This window comes from Ciconia boyciana, chromosome 20 (assembly GCF_034638445.1).
Source record: "Ciconia boyciana chromosome 20, ASM3463844v1, whole genome shotgun sequence".
Taxonomy (NCBI): domain Eukaryota; kingdom Metazoa; phylum Chordata; class Aves; order Ciconiiformes; family Ciconiidae; genus Ciconia; species Ciconia boyciana.
Genome location: NC_132953.1, coordinates 3,861,754 through 3,877,627, shown reverse-complemented (window position 1 = coordinate 3,877,627; position 15,874 = coordinate 3,861,754). Strand labels below are relative to the sequence as shown.

The 15,874-nt window shown below is 41.8% G+C and overlaps 2 protein-coding genes across 2 annotated transcripts in view; both read right to left on the bottom strand.

Moving 5' to 3' along the window:
- The window catches only part of SCN3B (sodium voltage-gated channel beta subunit 3), a 64,656-nt gene extending 59,795 nt beyond the window's left edge, over positions 1-4,861 (bottom strand). Inside the window, exons 1-2 of the mRNA XM_072884363.1 lie at positions 4,806-4,861; positions 4,638-4,716 (exon numbers count right to left, since the gene is read on the bottom strand). The gene's annotated coding sequence lies outside the window, so the exon portion shown is untranslated. The remainder of the gene's footprint in view (positions 1-4,637; positions 4,717-4,805) is intronic.
- A 9,679-nt stretch (positions 4,862-14,540) lies between these two features.
- LOC140661946 (uncharacterized) overlaps positions 14,541-15,874 on the bottom strand; it is a 63,497-nt gene continuing 62,163 nt past the window's right edge. The window contains exons 68-70 of the mRNA XM_072884846.1: positions 15,497-15,571; positions 15,078-15,182; positions 14,541-14,989 (exon numbers count right to left, since the gene is read on the bottom strand). Coding sequence (XP_072740947.1) covers positions 14,913-14,989; positions 15,078-15,182; positions 15,497-15,571 — 257 coding nt within the window. The 3' untranslated portion in view covers positions 14,541-14,912. The remainder of the gene's footprint in view (positions 14,990-15,077; positions 15,183-15,496; positions 15,572-15,874) is intronic.

The following is a 15,874-nucleotide window of genomic DNA, read 5'->3' as shown; positions in this document are numbered from 1 at the left end:
CACACCTGCTTTTTTTGCCCTCATTAACAGACTAACATACTTCAAATACCTGTTGAGTTTTGATAAACGCATCGTGAAAACCAAGGCACAACCAGTCGATCTGAACACTTTGAGATACCAAATTCAATACTCACTTCCCAAAGGCCACAACCTCTATGGCAAAATAGACCTTAATATGCATTAGATAGGTAGAATTGAAGTTCAGGTGTTTAATATGGTCATTTTAGCAAGAACCAGTAGGTACCACATCTTATTTAGAAGAAGGCTTTACCAATTTTAAAGCTAAAAATAAATAATATATGTTGATATTTCACATTTAAATAGAAGTCTAGATGAGCTTTAGAGAAAAAACAGGCACAGAAGGAGAACTCCTGTTGTAGCAAACAGCAAGAGGGATGACCAACAAGGAAGAAACCAAGAGAAGAACTGAGGGAGGGGACAAAGAAGAGCGTTTTCCAGCCTAAAGCCTGACTGTTCCCAAAAGTCCACATCCTTATGTGCTGGAAGCTACTTTGCATTTTGTGAGCCTCCCTCCTCAAAACTCCTCTCCTTAATACCTGGCTGGGTGTTACACTGAGTATCAATTATGCTGGATATCAGTGTTTTTCACATATAGACATGAAGAAGAGGAATTACAAAGAAAGAGTGACAAAAAATAACCATGTAAACAATGGGTGAGTCCAAATTCCAGATATATGTGCTGCTTATCACTTGGTAATGCAACCCTATAACACACCAAGAAGTACGTGACGTGCCAAGCTAACTCATTTCAACACCTTGTAATTTGTCAGTAGTCAGGACTGATTTGTTTTGTCTTCTGCTTAAAATACAGGAAACATATGAAAAGAAGCTATATGGGCAAGCAACATAACCCGCTTTCCACCTTCTACAGATATACAGTACTTAGCCAAAATTACATGTTCAAATACAGACAGAAAGAAAAAGAAAAAGGGGGGGCAGTTTTTGCACAATGTGGGGGGCAGTTACTGCACAAAACCAGGATTAGCTAGATTTGTTTTACTTCAAGAATAAAATACATCTTCTTGAAAAAACTTGTCGGAAAGATAACTGGGCAGAATGTTCACTCATAGAATATACAAGACTCCAAAAGCACCGAGAAATGCAGTGGTTGCTCTGCAAAACCATCTAAAGAGTAGAGAGTTTGTTTCCTGCTGCTGGTTGAAGACCAGATCTACAACAAACTCTTACAAAAATAAATTTCTCTTGTTGTGCTCTAACTTCTGATAGTTATCACCTCATAAACACATCACTCTGGAAGAACAGGAGTGTACTATCTCCAAACACTGCCAGCCAGACTGCAGTTTTGATTCTGGCCTCCCTTCGTTACTTGGAGTACCTCAGCACCTCTGACTACATTCACAGTCAATATATCATTTTGCTGGTAATGCAAAACAAAAACATACTCATGAAATTGTATACACAGAATCTCAGAATCTCCCAACGCAGCAAGAGAGGCTGACAAAACCACAGAGCTACAGAAGAGGAATTTTCCAGGATTTCAAGGCCAAGTGACAGTGTTACAACTGTAACACTGGAAGCTAATCCAGCTTCTTCATTATTTTTCTAGGAACATTCTTCTCTTGCCATATCACAAACCATTCAGCCTTTGTTGGACAAATGCATCCTCCCCAGTATCAGAGAGAACTTTGATACACGGACGTCCTTGGCTTGAAGAACAGTCAAACAAAGAAATCAGGAGGAAACAAAGTAATGCAAGCTGGAAAAAACTCAACAGCAGAAGGAAAAAAAAAAAAGTTGTTTGAGAGGAAAACGTAAAAGATGGATGTGATGCATCCATTTTAGCATCAACATATGCTCCTGAGAGAAGAGCAAAAGAATTCTGTCATAGTAATATCTGGAAAACTAGAAAATGCACGTCTCCATGTCCCCTCTGTGCAAAAGTGAGTGGGGAGGAATTGCGGCATCACATTTCCCGCATGTATAATCATTTTAGGAAAAAAAAGCCACCTAGAAGATCAGTAACAGCCAAAAAAAAAAAAGCAGCTGATGGTCTGGCGCAAAAACCTCAAAACCAGCAAATGATTCTGAAAGCTCTTGTAGCTGGAGAGTCAGTTTTGCTTTTAACAAGAGTTGCCAACAAATGCTCCTTTCCATTTCAAACGTTGCTTTAATTCAAAGCCCTCTTCAAAGGCTAAGAGTATAGAGCTGTTAGGTTACATACTGGTTTGGCTGCCTGTGACTCCATCACACCAACATTTTGTTTGAGAGGACAAGATATACTTTGCAATCTGTTTTACTGTATCGATGCCTGAGCCTACCTTTTCAGAGGTTTGCAAAGCAACTGAAAAGACAAGTTAAGAAATCGGAAGATTAACATCATTTCCAAGAAGGCCAAAGCCCATGAACGCCTAAAGACAGATTCACTGTTTCTAAATCTAAGAGACTTTCCAGTATTACAAAAGATCTCAAAAACATTAAGGCAAAACGGACGAAGAGGCCATAGGCATGGAAAGAATGAATCCCACATTCACTCACTGGCATGCATAATGTTTGTTAGAACTAGTAAGTCTGGGAATTACTGCATAAAACAAGACAGGTCATTGCATAACAGCATGTGCGGGGAAACAGCAGGTAGGACCTCCCAGTCCAGTATAACCATCTGCTGCTGACATCTAACTAAGGCATGAGGTTATGGTATCTGATACAAGTGAATGTGGAACCGTCCTCAAACACAGGCCTCATTTAACCCAATAAACTCAGAGAACGTTGCTGCACCCATCAACTTTAAGACTATTCACAAGGAAAAGTGCAAAGAAGGTGGTGTAACACAGTTGCAAACTGAAGCAACTCAAATACACACACAGGCATCCTCCCTCCAATCTCATAATGGGTTTTTAAGTGGCAATATCACACATCAATTCTTACACTTACTGCTGCATCATTTATTCCATTTAATCTGTTCTGTATCCCATTTGTGAGCAGGTTAAAGATATTCACCATAGCAGGGCATGGCATCTTCGTGTTCTAGTACCTCCCAAATCAAGAATGTTATAGACATTCAGTTATATTCCAAATCTGGGCAGAATACACACACTGTAATCCAGAATCTGAAAAAGTGAGCTGGCAGGCTCTTTATATTATAGCTGGGAAAGAAGATAATTTACCTTCCTGGTCAGGACTATGTACTGCTTTTTCATTTAGCCTTGCATGGTCTTTATCACAAGGAGCCTTCAACCTTGCTTAGGTTTCTTACTACTACATGCATACCATCGTTATTATTATCATTTGAGGGGTGAGAAAAACATGTAGGAACCATAGCTGTGGACCCTGAAAAACACTCCTGCACTAAATATGAAAACAAAGAGAAAATGCAATTCCTCCACTCAGTTCTTACTTGTAAATTCCCTTAGTCAGTTCTGCAGCCTCAACAGGAATAACCATTGCTTTCCCTCAGTCAAGTAAGTAGCAAGAACTCAAAGACATGCAATGGAGAGAAGCAGATTTTGAACTGCAGGTTAATATACCTTCAACCAGGCTGTTTCTTTTCTGCCTACAACTATGTTGCAAGCATGCCAAGAGTTAATTTACAAGCTCATAAACTGAGAAATCTTTCTTTAACACAAAACTCTGCTTTCTTGCTCCAGCCTCAGCCAGACTAGACAGGTCAGATGTCCCTACTGATTATGCTGAACTTCACAGCTTTCCTTTACCTCCTTTTGCTTCTTTTAACAACAGCTTCTTTGCACGGTTTTCTCTAGTTTAAACTAGCTCTCACCATCTCCCCCTCCCACCTCCAAAAAACCTGAACACCTTTCCCCTTTCACCTGCTATGTTACTAGACAATTCCTGTGCGCTGGTCAAGAGGCAAGCAAGATAAAAAGGGAGAGCTGGCTTAAGGCAAAACGCTACTGCAGCAAAGGAGAAAGGGAGAATTTAAGGATGGCAAAATCTGCTGTGCAATGCAGTATGTAAAAAGCACGTAGGCAGGCAAATTGTACTAGTTTCTCTGTCGTAAGGTTTGTCTCTTGGCCCTGTTAGTATGTTGCTCAAAAATTTATTCATAACAAAACTTCATACTAGAGTTAAACAGTGCAGTTTTATATCATATTTCCTAACACACAGATTTTGAACAAGTCAGAGTTATGAGCAATTTATCTTAGGGTTAGTCAAGCTTCAAGACAGTAACAAGCAATAATGCCTACCTTCTACCGTAACTGTGTAAGAGCTAAAGTTCTTATGTATGGCAGGTCTGAATTTTCCCTTATGCTCAAGTACAAAACTGATTTTGGCAATAGAAGAAGAGACACATGTAATATCTAAGTGTAGTATATAGACTTTTCGGTGACGACTATATGTAGAGCACATTCCCTCGTAGTTTTGTAGACCTCATTTAGGATACTCATCCCCTCTCAAAATGATTAACAACTAGGAATTCTCAGTATTACATTTTTAACCACATAATATGATGCAAGAACTGAAGAACTGTTGAGTCTCAACATGGGATGTTGAGACTTCAGTGAAGACTGGAGGGATACAGTGAAGACTTGTATTCCTATGAGGTGGAGAGTGCCTTCACCGTCATTAACTCATAGGCAGGTTCACATTTTGAAACAAAAACTGTAGCCAAATTATACAGTGAAAATTGTTCTTATTACCTTTTCTGGCAGCACCGCCTCTAGTGCAAGGAACCTCTTCAGCAGACACCATGACACTGCTGGCCCATGTGTATCTCCACTAGAAGAGGAAGGAAAAACACAGAGATTAATCTTCTCCTGCAAACATTTGTAGCCAACTGCTGTTCTCACTACAGTGTCAGCACTTACTGAAAATAGAAATGATCACAACGATGCTAGAAAGACAGACACAACTCACAGTCCATTTATTCTTGTAATTCAAGAGATTACTGCTGATGCAGCACCACACAAAGAACTCTGGGCCGGCTACTCGTGAGGGTAACAAATTCTCAAGGGCCTTACTGCAAATCTGTGATGTAGCAAAGTAAATTCATGTAAATACGTATGTAAGCCACAAGGAGAGAGACAACATTGCACTTACAGAGGATAATTATGGTGCCACTCTTGGGCCTTGACACAGTCTCAAAAATTTCTTTGTAACATTACACATCCTGATTTACAGAGACCCCAATGATTTGTTCCAGCCCCATCCTCTCACAAAAACTCTCAGATACTGTTAAGCTGACTGCATTAATTTATTCTGATACTAGAGACTTTCACAGATGAAAACCACCTTCTCCTAAGTCATGCCTTATTAGACCTGCTTTAACCAGGTCAGTTCATGAACTTTTTCCAAAACATTATTTTGCAATGACTGAAAAAACTAGTCCAGACCCACCAGTGTGAAAGACCCCCTGGGAGCAGATACTTTCTGGCAGCACTGCACACCCTGTAATCACTCAATCCATCTAATTCCAGGTAACAGCACCAGAAAGCACAGTGTAGTTTGCATTCATAATGACACTCAATTTCTTGCTCAGACGGTAATAGAGTTTCCTTCAATGCCACATTGTGAAGCGAAGTTCATTTTTAAGCTGAAAGAAGAGTTTTAATTTGAAGGTGCAAAATTTGAGGCCATAAATGAAAACCAAATAAACACAGAAATGCTAGATGCAAAGGTATTTAGCTCCAGCACTTGTCTACTTAGCAGATTCTCTGGACTAACCATAATCACCACAGCAACATGAGCTACTATTTGTTACCTGCAAGATGCTATCTTCAAAGCTCATTTGACATTTAAATGCTCACATTACAAAGCATGCTATTTAGGAAACAAAGCTCAACTGGAATCAACTTTAGCTGGTTTAGTGCTGCTAAACCCTTGTAGTGTTCTGCTGGGAATTTCAAGCAGAAAGCCCACTAAACCAGTCAGAGCCACACAGTATGTTGGATTTAAGGACAAACATGAATTTTCTAGCAGACCCGTATAGCAAAGCCGCAAAAACCCCAAACAGTCTAGAACCATGTCTTTTATTTAACAACCTACTCGGAAACACCACTATGTTTTTCAACTAATGCCACTTTAGTTGCAGAATGAATTGCAAAAGGCAACGATTCTTTCTGAAAAGACTAGAAGACTAATTCCTTCTGTCCTGTGTTTCATAAAAATCTCAAGCAAGAATCTAAAGCAATCGAGAGAACGTATTGTTCTAATTCTTGAAAAAAACCAAATGATAACAAGACCTCCAACAAGATCTCTGTGAAAGTGAGCTTCAAAGCGTAACTGCTAAAGGTTTAAGAGCAGCAAGGTACCCCACCTCCAGGAGCTGAGCCTGAGGCTACCTGTGCCTCAGGGAGCCACTGGGGAGCCTGGCAAAGCCACAGCTCTTTCAAGGAAAATATCCCAACCCCAGGATTGCTGCAGGTACAGCTGGCTAGCGTTAGTCATGGGTGAAGAGAACTCGCACTCCATTTTTCCCTACATTCACAGGTAGGCAGTGAAACAAGGGCCCCAAGCCGACAGGAACCGCAGACACGGCCGGTCTCTTCACCCTGAGGCCCTGAGGTGAAGCGCAGCCTCAGCTCACCACAGGAGGCTCTGCCACCGGCCCCCCCCGACCCCCCCCCAGTGCCGCCTGAGGACTTACCACAACCACAGCCCAAAAAGCTCAACTTCAGCAGCACAGCCAAATATTTGCCGACTCAGACACACAGCACAAGCGAGGCCATCCAGGGGCACCGGGGACAATAACCCCGCACAGCTGTGCCCCGTGCCCACCGACGAGAGGGTGCACAGCTGCTCCTTAGGGTGGGCTGCTCTGCCCACCCAGGGCCACCCCAGCGCGTACCACCTGTGCACTCCCACACCCCCCCACGCAGGCAAGTTTCTCAGTGACGTGTTTTGCTAAATAAATACACTTTGGAACAAATACAAAGAAAGATAGGCTTTTATATCCAGTACGAACAAAGAACTTCCTACAAGGAGGGAGCAGTACACGTAAGCCCACTCCCAATCAGCTGTAAGAAGGCAGCAAGACGTGCAAATGCCGCAGAGATGCACAATAAGCAAATGCAGCCTCCATTTCTGCAGGGGATGAGTTCAACTCCCTGCAGGCAGACAGCCCTGCTGAAGCTGGCTACAAGGACAAAACCAGAGTACGTGCACCAGCAAGACTTACAGCCATAAAGTAGCTTTTCTCCGTTCCCAAGAGCTTCTAAGAGGAATGTAATAAATATTCTTCAGGACAAGAAACATGTAGTTAGGTGTAAAACAGGCAGAAAAGATAAAAACCAGTAAAAATGGTAACAGATTTCCCTGCTGAATGAAGTGGGTTTGACAACTATGAAATCTCTCCCTTGCAAGTTGACAAACCCACGTGCTGTCATGGTACCTGAGGTCTGTTCAACTTCACCGATCCTTTTTTAAACACCAAGAAAACCAGTGATTTTATAACAACTATAATACAAATAGCATGGCCTTGAAGCTTCACAGACAACTCAACTATTCCTAAGCCCCTGTTCCTCCAAATTTCACCCAATAAAAAGTCTGTAACTGGCCCTTTTGTACATAGCAGTGGAACTCCACTGCTAGGTTAATAACCATTTGGGCTGAACTCATTCCAGTCTCAATGGGAAAAGCAAAAGGTACTTTATCAGTCACCTACTGTCAGCAGGCAAGAAATGTCCTAACCTGAAACTATCTTGACAATAAAAATATTGGAAGTGACTGCATTATTTATTTTTCTAACCTATGAATTCTTCGGTCATTCAGCACTTCTGTTCTGTCCCACTGTTCCAGCCCTACATAGTCTCCATACTTCTCCAGCCACCACTCTAGTAAAACTGGAAAACAGAAAACGTTTTGCGCTATGCAACTCAGAAACTACAGGAAAAACCACATTGCTCTATACAAGCCTAGCCTCTTAAGCAGAAATTCCTATGCTGTCAGTTTGCCAGCCTTGAAGCCCTGTAAGACTGCTTCACCATCCTAGACCAGGCTTTTCCAATGGAGCAGCTGCTACCTACACATATTGCTTCCTACACGGCTGCAATAATCTCTGCTGCTGGCCTTATTTAGACCAGTACATCAGTTTGCTTTACATAGTCAGAAACTATTCCAATTTTATTTCACAGGTAGCACTAACGCTTTCAGGGCCATTTCTCTCTGGAAACCTCTGCTCAGCCTTGCGTGAGCATCACTGTATGCTATTCTGTGAATTCAGTAAGATACCTGAAAGCTGTCAAGATCTGCCACAGATCTGCAGTTTGGTGGCGAAAGAAATTGCACAGCAGAGTTTCGAAAATCTTGCATGAGTACAATACCTACTTGTCTGTCTTGAACAAAGCATTTACAGGATAAAGCTGCTATGCGAGTGATTGAATAGGAAGAAAATTCACCGTATCTATTTTTGTGAAAAGATCTGAACACCTAGAATAGTCCCTGGCTGAAAGGAAAACACACTTCCAAACAAGAATTAATTTTCTAGATAAGAAATTTCTCTCTTTTCCTCAAGAATCTCTCACTTAGCTCCTCTTTTCCCTAGATACATTGGCCTTCTGTTAAGTCGGCATTCTGTGAGGCAGGCTGGTCTCAACAATATACTGGTCAACAGCATTCTGAAAGACTCCCCTGTAACTGTCCCTTCTGGCCTTTCTGTGACAGGGACAGAATGGGGACACAGCTCAAAGCCATGCCTTTGAAAAGGCTCTCACTAACAGGTGTCACTCAGCTGCAAGAGCTGGTGTGACCTTTGTTTTAACTATGCAGAAAACCAAACTCTTTTGCGTGAAACAACAGCAACAAAAAATGTTGGCACCAGCCTGAACCTGAGTAAGGAGAATGCGCTGGTACCAGCAGGGAAGGAGGAAAGACTGCATGCACAGATAGATTGTGCTTTCTCTTCTCTGCTGGTACCAGCAGATCCTCTTACCTCCATGTACCCCTGCTGCCCCAGGCTCTGACACCTCTCTGGTCCCTCCCTGTCACGCAGGCTGAGTCAGCAGAGGTGAAGTTCCAGCAGCATAGAAGAATCCTTCACAGCTCAGCTGGCAGACATGAAGACTCTGTGCACTAAGCAGGGAAGTAAATGAAGCAAAATGGCTCAGGTAAGTCTGTGTCACTTAACTGTCTGCCTCCTATATTACAATCAGAGGCTTAGGGAGAGAATATGGAACATTAGTTTTACCACACCAAACCGATGCTAACGATTCACAGATTTTAAACTCCAGAAAGGATCACTTAGAAACTAAGATAACTACAATAAGAAGCTGAAAAACAGAACTGAATTAGGAAAATACAGAACAAAGGAGGGATACAGGAACACATGGCAAGTGACATGAACTGTGGGGAGATGGAAGAAAACTAAAGAACGTAAGGAGAGAATTGAGCTATCCTTCTGTAGGGAAGCTCAACTTCTCTGAAGGGTTCACGGCTGATGAAAATCCCATGAACAGTACCATTTATAATATGAGTAATCTTACTTCTGGTAGAATTCCTAGCATATCTCACCCGGTCCCTAGGCCTGTTTTCCAGGCATTAAGTCAAAATCCCAGTGACTTCCCTGGTAGTCCGAGGGGTCTGCAAATCAAAGAGTGTACACTTAAACAGGAACAGTCCCGATCCGTGAATCCTAAACAGAGTGTAGAAATGCACTTAGCTGAGTCATGGTAGCAGTAAGGACGAGGAGAAAGATGGACAGAGGGAGGAATGCAAAGGTGCGCTGAATGGATGGACTATGTGAAACAGCTCAGCAGTTTATCAGAAGTTCTGCACAAATAAAAAAACAGAGTATGTTGAGTAAGAGTGTTGATAAGATCCACAAGACAAAGTGTAGGGAATTCCCCCAAAGCAGAAAGCCTGATAGCCTGAAGAAGCTACCTTTACTTCTTGTGGGGCCAAAAGTAGTGCCAGAGAGTCAGGGAAGGGGGAGAGTTAAAGTTCAGAGACCACTTACAGCAGGGCTTTGCATTTGTTTGATTTTGAGCTTGGTTTTGCTACCGGCCTGCAGGGAGGGCTGGGAGGAAGAAGCAGCCATGCAGAAGCACTACAATTATGTGACAGAAAGAGGAAGAAAAATACACATACAGCTATTTTTCATTTTAAAGATGCCTACAGCACTAGTTCCCTGTAACCTTCTCCTTTCTTAAAGAAAAAGGAAAAGGGTGGTTTGTTAAGTACTGCCTTATCAAGACAAGACATGTAAGAACAAGACTATGCAGACCTGAACAAGAGCAAGAGCCAAAGCAATGGCAAACTAGGCCAAGAGGTACACAGCAACAGATCACAAAGACCAACCACAATAAAACCTTGCAGAAAACAACGTGGAGACAGCAAAAGCTTTTGCAAACTCCCTGGGTCATAAGGAGTGCGAGCAAGAGAGTCAGGTTACTATTTTATACAACAGAATACTGAGACAGCCCAAAAAAGTGCAAGGACATTCTCTCAGATTATTCCAGTCTCAAGGTGCCAGTTCCTAAAATGCAATAATTTAGTAACTTTCCTTGGATTTAATTTGATCACTTTGTTTGCCCATCTTCACTGTCCCTAGTAAACCAAATTGCCTATCCATGAAGACCTCCTTTTTCCCCATGAAGGGTTTTGTTTTGGTGGGATTCCCACCCCCCACCCGCAAAATAAAGTCGCCCCAAAAGAATGACTTAAGGGCAAAGTACATTTCAAATATAATTTCCTAAGGGATTGTAACAGACAATAACTGAAGTCCAGACAGGAATTTTATCCCAGGAAAATTGATCTGTTTCTTCGCGGTACATAAATAAGGTGCCTGTGATCTGAGAGGGCTCAAAACCAGCCTTTTTATTAGTTCTGAAAGTTAACACACTGTCACACAAAGAAATATTCACTGGATATGCTGGTGGGGAGACTGCTAACTTACAGTACTGCTCTGCACTAGGCCTTTCATGTAAGGGGGTCCAGGTGCTTTCTACAATCAGAGGCCTGAATTCCTCCAAGATTTGGAGAAGCAACCTGATGGAATGCTGTCCGCTGGCTCCTACTAAAAACCAGTTACTAAAAACCAGTTTTGGAGAAAGGAGAGCATAAACCTACGCTAATAGTCCAAACAACCTCAGCTCCAATTTTCCACCAAGGTTCAGCAGAAGCACACACATTAACAGATTTACTCCAAATCATTTACCAGCAGAACTGGAGAAAGCAGCTACTTGTAGCAACTTCGCTATTTACATATGCAAGTCCTCATGTGAGGTCAGAGGCACAATGCTCTTGTATTACTATTTCATTTCAGGCGTCCAGGTCAGTCACGGTGGGAAACGTGTAGGGCTTTCTCTGTCTTAACTCTCTCCACTCCTTTGCCATGCTGGGAGCAGCACAGCCCTGGCGAGAACCAGTCTCTTCTTGTCATTGTGGTTGAAATGAATTTTGCTTTAAATTCCCAGGGGGCTTAAGCCAGCTCTGCTAGATTAGGCTTGAATTACTCTCTATTTCCGTCTGGAATAGCCAGGTATGAGCTACTTGGGAGGAAAGTTCATTACAACCTGAACAGACAGAATGTTCCCAAGACAAATCTCCTCCCAGTTCCCAACTGGCCAGCTGTAACTGAGCTTTCTTTACAGGGTACACACCAGGGCAGGTCAACTGGGGTGCCGGAGAACTGCCCCCTGCTCCCCTTCAGCACCACCCAACGAAGTATGAATAGCAACTCAAAGGGGAAGGAGCCGCTTGGCTGCACAGCCTCCTGTTCAGATCGCAGCTGGATCCAGCTTGCTCGCTGCTGAGATTAAACTCTTCCACAAGGTGAGTTTCTCCTTGAGTCCAGGATCTACACAACCCAGTCTCAAACACCTCACAGTTCAGAAGGTGAACATGACAGGAAGGAAAAAAAAACAAAAACCAAAAAACCACAAAAGAATATAACCCGAGGGGAGTAATTCTGCTGCACAAATACTTCCTTTCTGAGCTTAGCTAAGAGTTTTGGAACTGCAGTTTGCTAAGAGAGGGTGGAGAAGCCAAGGTAAGCAAAGGATTTATAACACTACAAAGTCTTCCTCGTTCTTAGTTACTGCTGACTTACAATGCACAGGTAGGGAGGGATATACAGGACATACACTGCAGGAAAACTCCTTAGGGTGGTAAATCATTGATGGGGGACATTTGCTGATGGACTTAGTATGGATCGAATAACATTTACATCTTAAATTTAAAATCATTTCTCCAGAAGAGAGTTCAAGGACTGTTTACCTAGTATAAAACGCTTCTTTCACTGGAAGGGAAAAAATTAACTCTAGCTTCTCTGACAAGACTAAAAAAACCCCACGGTCCTGACCTCATCCATAGCAAACTATATCAAAATTTCATGAAAGTAAATTCATGGAGTAAATTCAACTTCACAGCAGCACGTAATAAGAGAGGACCATGTCTTTTTATAGTTCCAATTTCTAACTTCTAGAGCAGTGTTGTAACGTAAATCCAAACCATGAATATCCACTTTTTCCTCTAATCTCTCCCCTGGTATCATTTGTGAGCATATTCATTATCTGGCCCTTTTCCAAAAAGCTGTTAGCCCAGGATCTACACGTAGGACTACGGTAATTCACCCTTCCTGCCTTCTAACATTGCAGTATAGCTCAGTCTGTGGATCCTACAGAGCTGGGTGCTTCAGGCAAGCTGCTTTTGAAAACACTATTTCTTACACCTGCCAAAAAGCGACTGGCCTCAACATCCAGCATTACAAGATGCCTTCGACCTATACAGCGTGTTGACTTCCTTGTTGACCACAACCCAGTTATCAGCTAGTACCTCCCCTGGCACCGTTTACAAAGCCAAACCTGTCAGACCTACACACAATGGCGCTCTGGTAGAATTTAGTAAGAGCTGGGCACCTGGAAACCACCAGCTTTTTTAATGCCGCGTTCGTCACTTTATCTATGTTTGGCTTGGCAAATTTGCTCCAAGAAATAGGCTTACTAGTGGCTTTTCTCCCAATAAGAATACCACAGGTGTACTCTTGGTATGGTTTTAGAACTACATAATATAGAGTTGCTTGCTTTGTTGCTCAAAGGTGTAGGAGTAATGGGCTGCAGCAGATTTCTCACAGGGAAGAGTGCATATTTTCTGCTATTTTGGGCTTTGATTTGTCAGAACTTACACTGGCTGACAGATGGGCGAGGGGGAGACTGGGAATCAATGCCTGTTCCTTTTGGTAGATATCAGTGAATTTTTCAGGTCTCTCTTTTTCAGGGTCTAATACTGCCAGTCAGTAAAAGGTAACAAGGAAAACTAAGTTTCCTCTTCCTCAGTTCAAGTTTCTTCCTGTTATTCTAATGACTGGACTGGATACTTGACTTACTTTAAGAGAAGATTCTGTCCTGCTTAATTTATGAAGTCATCTTGTCTACCTGCTACTCTTTCAGGGTTATTGTTTTCTTTCCCAGGAAAAGCTAGCAGGGTTAACTAACTGTTCCCTTCATCCGATTTGCATTTTCTCAGACTTCTTACAAGACTGAATTCCGTAAGTTTGAGAAAAAACAGAGACTTCCCACTGAAGTAACTGTTATTTCTGATGCTACCTTACAAAAATGTGGTGTCCCAACAAATTTCAGATCTCCACAAATCCAAAGCAGACACCACTTTTGCACTTTCCTAGTACCAGCACAATCTCATTTTGCAGCTCCATTGCTTCATGCCTTTTGGAACTGCAATCAACAACGCAGTGAGTCAGTAACAGGATCTATGGTGACCGTTCCTGTTATCATCAAAGTATTACATGTCTCAGTACTTCTGCAAATCTCACGGAAAAAAGATGCTACCTGCTGGATTCCAAGTATGCATTAAAATATATCACAACAAATGACACACATAGAACAAGTATTATACTGAATGGATTTGAAGGAGAGGAATACAGTGTCTCCATAACCACAGATTTCCTCCTTGAATTTAATATAAATTAGTTTCTGCTTTTACTTCCAAAGCTAGGAGTAGGAATTTGAATTGCTGGGTGACTGAGATCTTCCCCTGAGCATCGGTTCCTTGTAGAAAATATGGATACTACTTTCCCATGACATGAACAGCTAAATACTTCCAAGATTGTCATATAGTTCCCACATACGCAGACACAGGTGAATTTCACCGTATGATCACCAGCATGTAGGGAATCTTACTGGAGAGTCCCAACAGCCCCTTTCTTATTTGGGGGCCGCTGTTAAAAAAATACATTTTGCAGATCTTTTTGTTTAATTTGAAATATTTTCAGCAACAAGAGAGTTGCATAAAACCAAGTGTTGCAACTTTAAAATTGTTTGTGAATTTATCCGAGATCAATGTACCACTGGGTGTTGTACAGAGAAAAGTTACATTCTCACTGATTAGGTTTTACAGCCTTTTTTTTTTTTTTTTAAGAGGATCCTTGAAGAAGAAAGGTTGATCTATAGCTTTTGCAAGACTATCTAAATCTTTTATACGCAGTTTTAATATGTTTCTCATTGTGCTGCATATTTACAAGTACTTAGAAAATCAGCAGGATTGTTGATTCAACAGGTATGTGAAAGATGGGACAGGGTCCATCCCATGGAGGTATGACCCACCTGAGGAGTTATAAAGTTATTTATAGAAACTGGTCAGGTAAGAGTTGAGATAAAAGTACTAAGGACTTGTTAATTGCATGCTTCCACAATTCCAGAAATAAATACTGAGTTAAAGATGAACCGACTGGGGGTTGCAGCTTGTCCTTCTGCCCATTTCTGTGATTCACCATACAAGCCCAGTGTCTGCAAGGATCAAAAGGCTTCATTTGGCAAAGTTATTAAGCATGCACCTGGCTTCAAACTGATTCACTGATGAACTAGCTCAGTGAGACTATTCTTTTCTCATAGAAATGAGGCATTTACTATTTCAGGCTTCTGGAAACAACCCAACAAATAAAGTGTTTCATCAAGGAATAAACCCACAAGCATAAAGATGGCCTCCACAACTCAGTACCAAGCAACTCCTTCGATTTGCCATTATTAGAGTTTCCCAGTTTCTTTGGAAGGGGAAGCCACAGTTTTATTCTTGTTGCTCCATGGTGAATGACTCCTTTTACCTGCAGTAGAAACACAATACGCTCATGGATAGGTGCCGGGGAACCAAAGAAAGTGTAAGTATTAACTTCATTCAGGTTAGGGGCTCACATTCTGTGGATGGAACTTCCAAAAACAAGACTGCTTGTTTGCCGTATTTTCTGGATTTCACTCTGGTAGGTGACACTTTTGAATCTTCCCACTTCCCCAGTTTAGCTGCAGAGAGAAGAGGAAAAGGTAGCTGCTAAGAGAAGATCAAATGTAATTCTTGTACTTCTGCGATACACACCATGTCATCTACGACTCCAGTACTTCAGGCACAGTGGGAAGATATTAACAACCATTTTCTTCTTTACTTAGTTTTAGTTGTTTAGTTCTGGAAATAAAAGTTTTCCATTTTGACTATAAATTTAAAAACTTCTTTACTTCAAGCTTTTATTCCTCCCCTAGGAGCACAACTAACATGATATTCTCTCCTCTCATGCTTGAGAACAAGATTATAGAAACATCTACTTCTTCAGGCTACCTACCCAGGAACTTTGGAGTGACAATGCTGTGATCTTTCAGCAGTGGTGTAAAAACAGCTTCTTGGGAATCTTCATGTCCTGTGAGGGACAAAAGCACAGTATTAAAACCAGAAACTTTCAACAGAACATTTCCGGGAGGTAGAACTGGGACTATCAGGAGGAAATCTCTGTCCTACACAGAGGCAAACCTGACTTCCACTAGACCATTTTCAAAAGCAGCCTTAATTTCAGTGCCAAATTTCTGGTATCTTAGCTCTGTCTTCAGTAAGTGTTCAACATCATTAGGTCCTATTGTCTCTGAGTGGAGCTAAGGATGCTCAGAGGCTCAGGCTGGGAATCCAGAATGAAAATCCTCTTTAACTTTCAACCTTCACCTGTGTG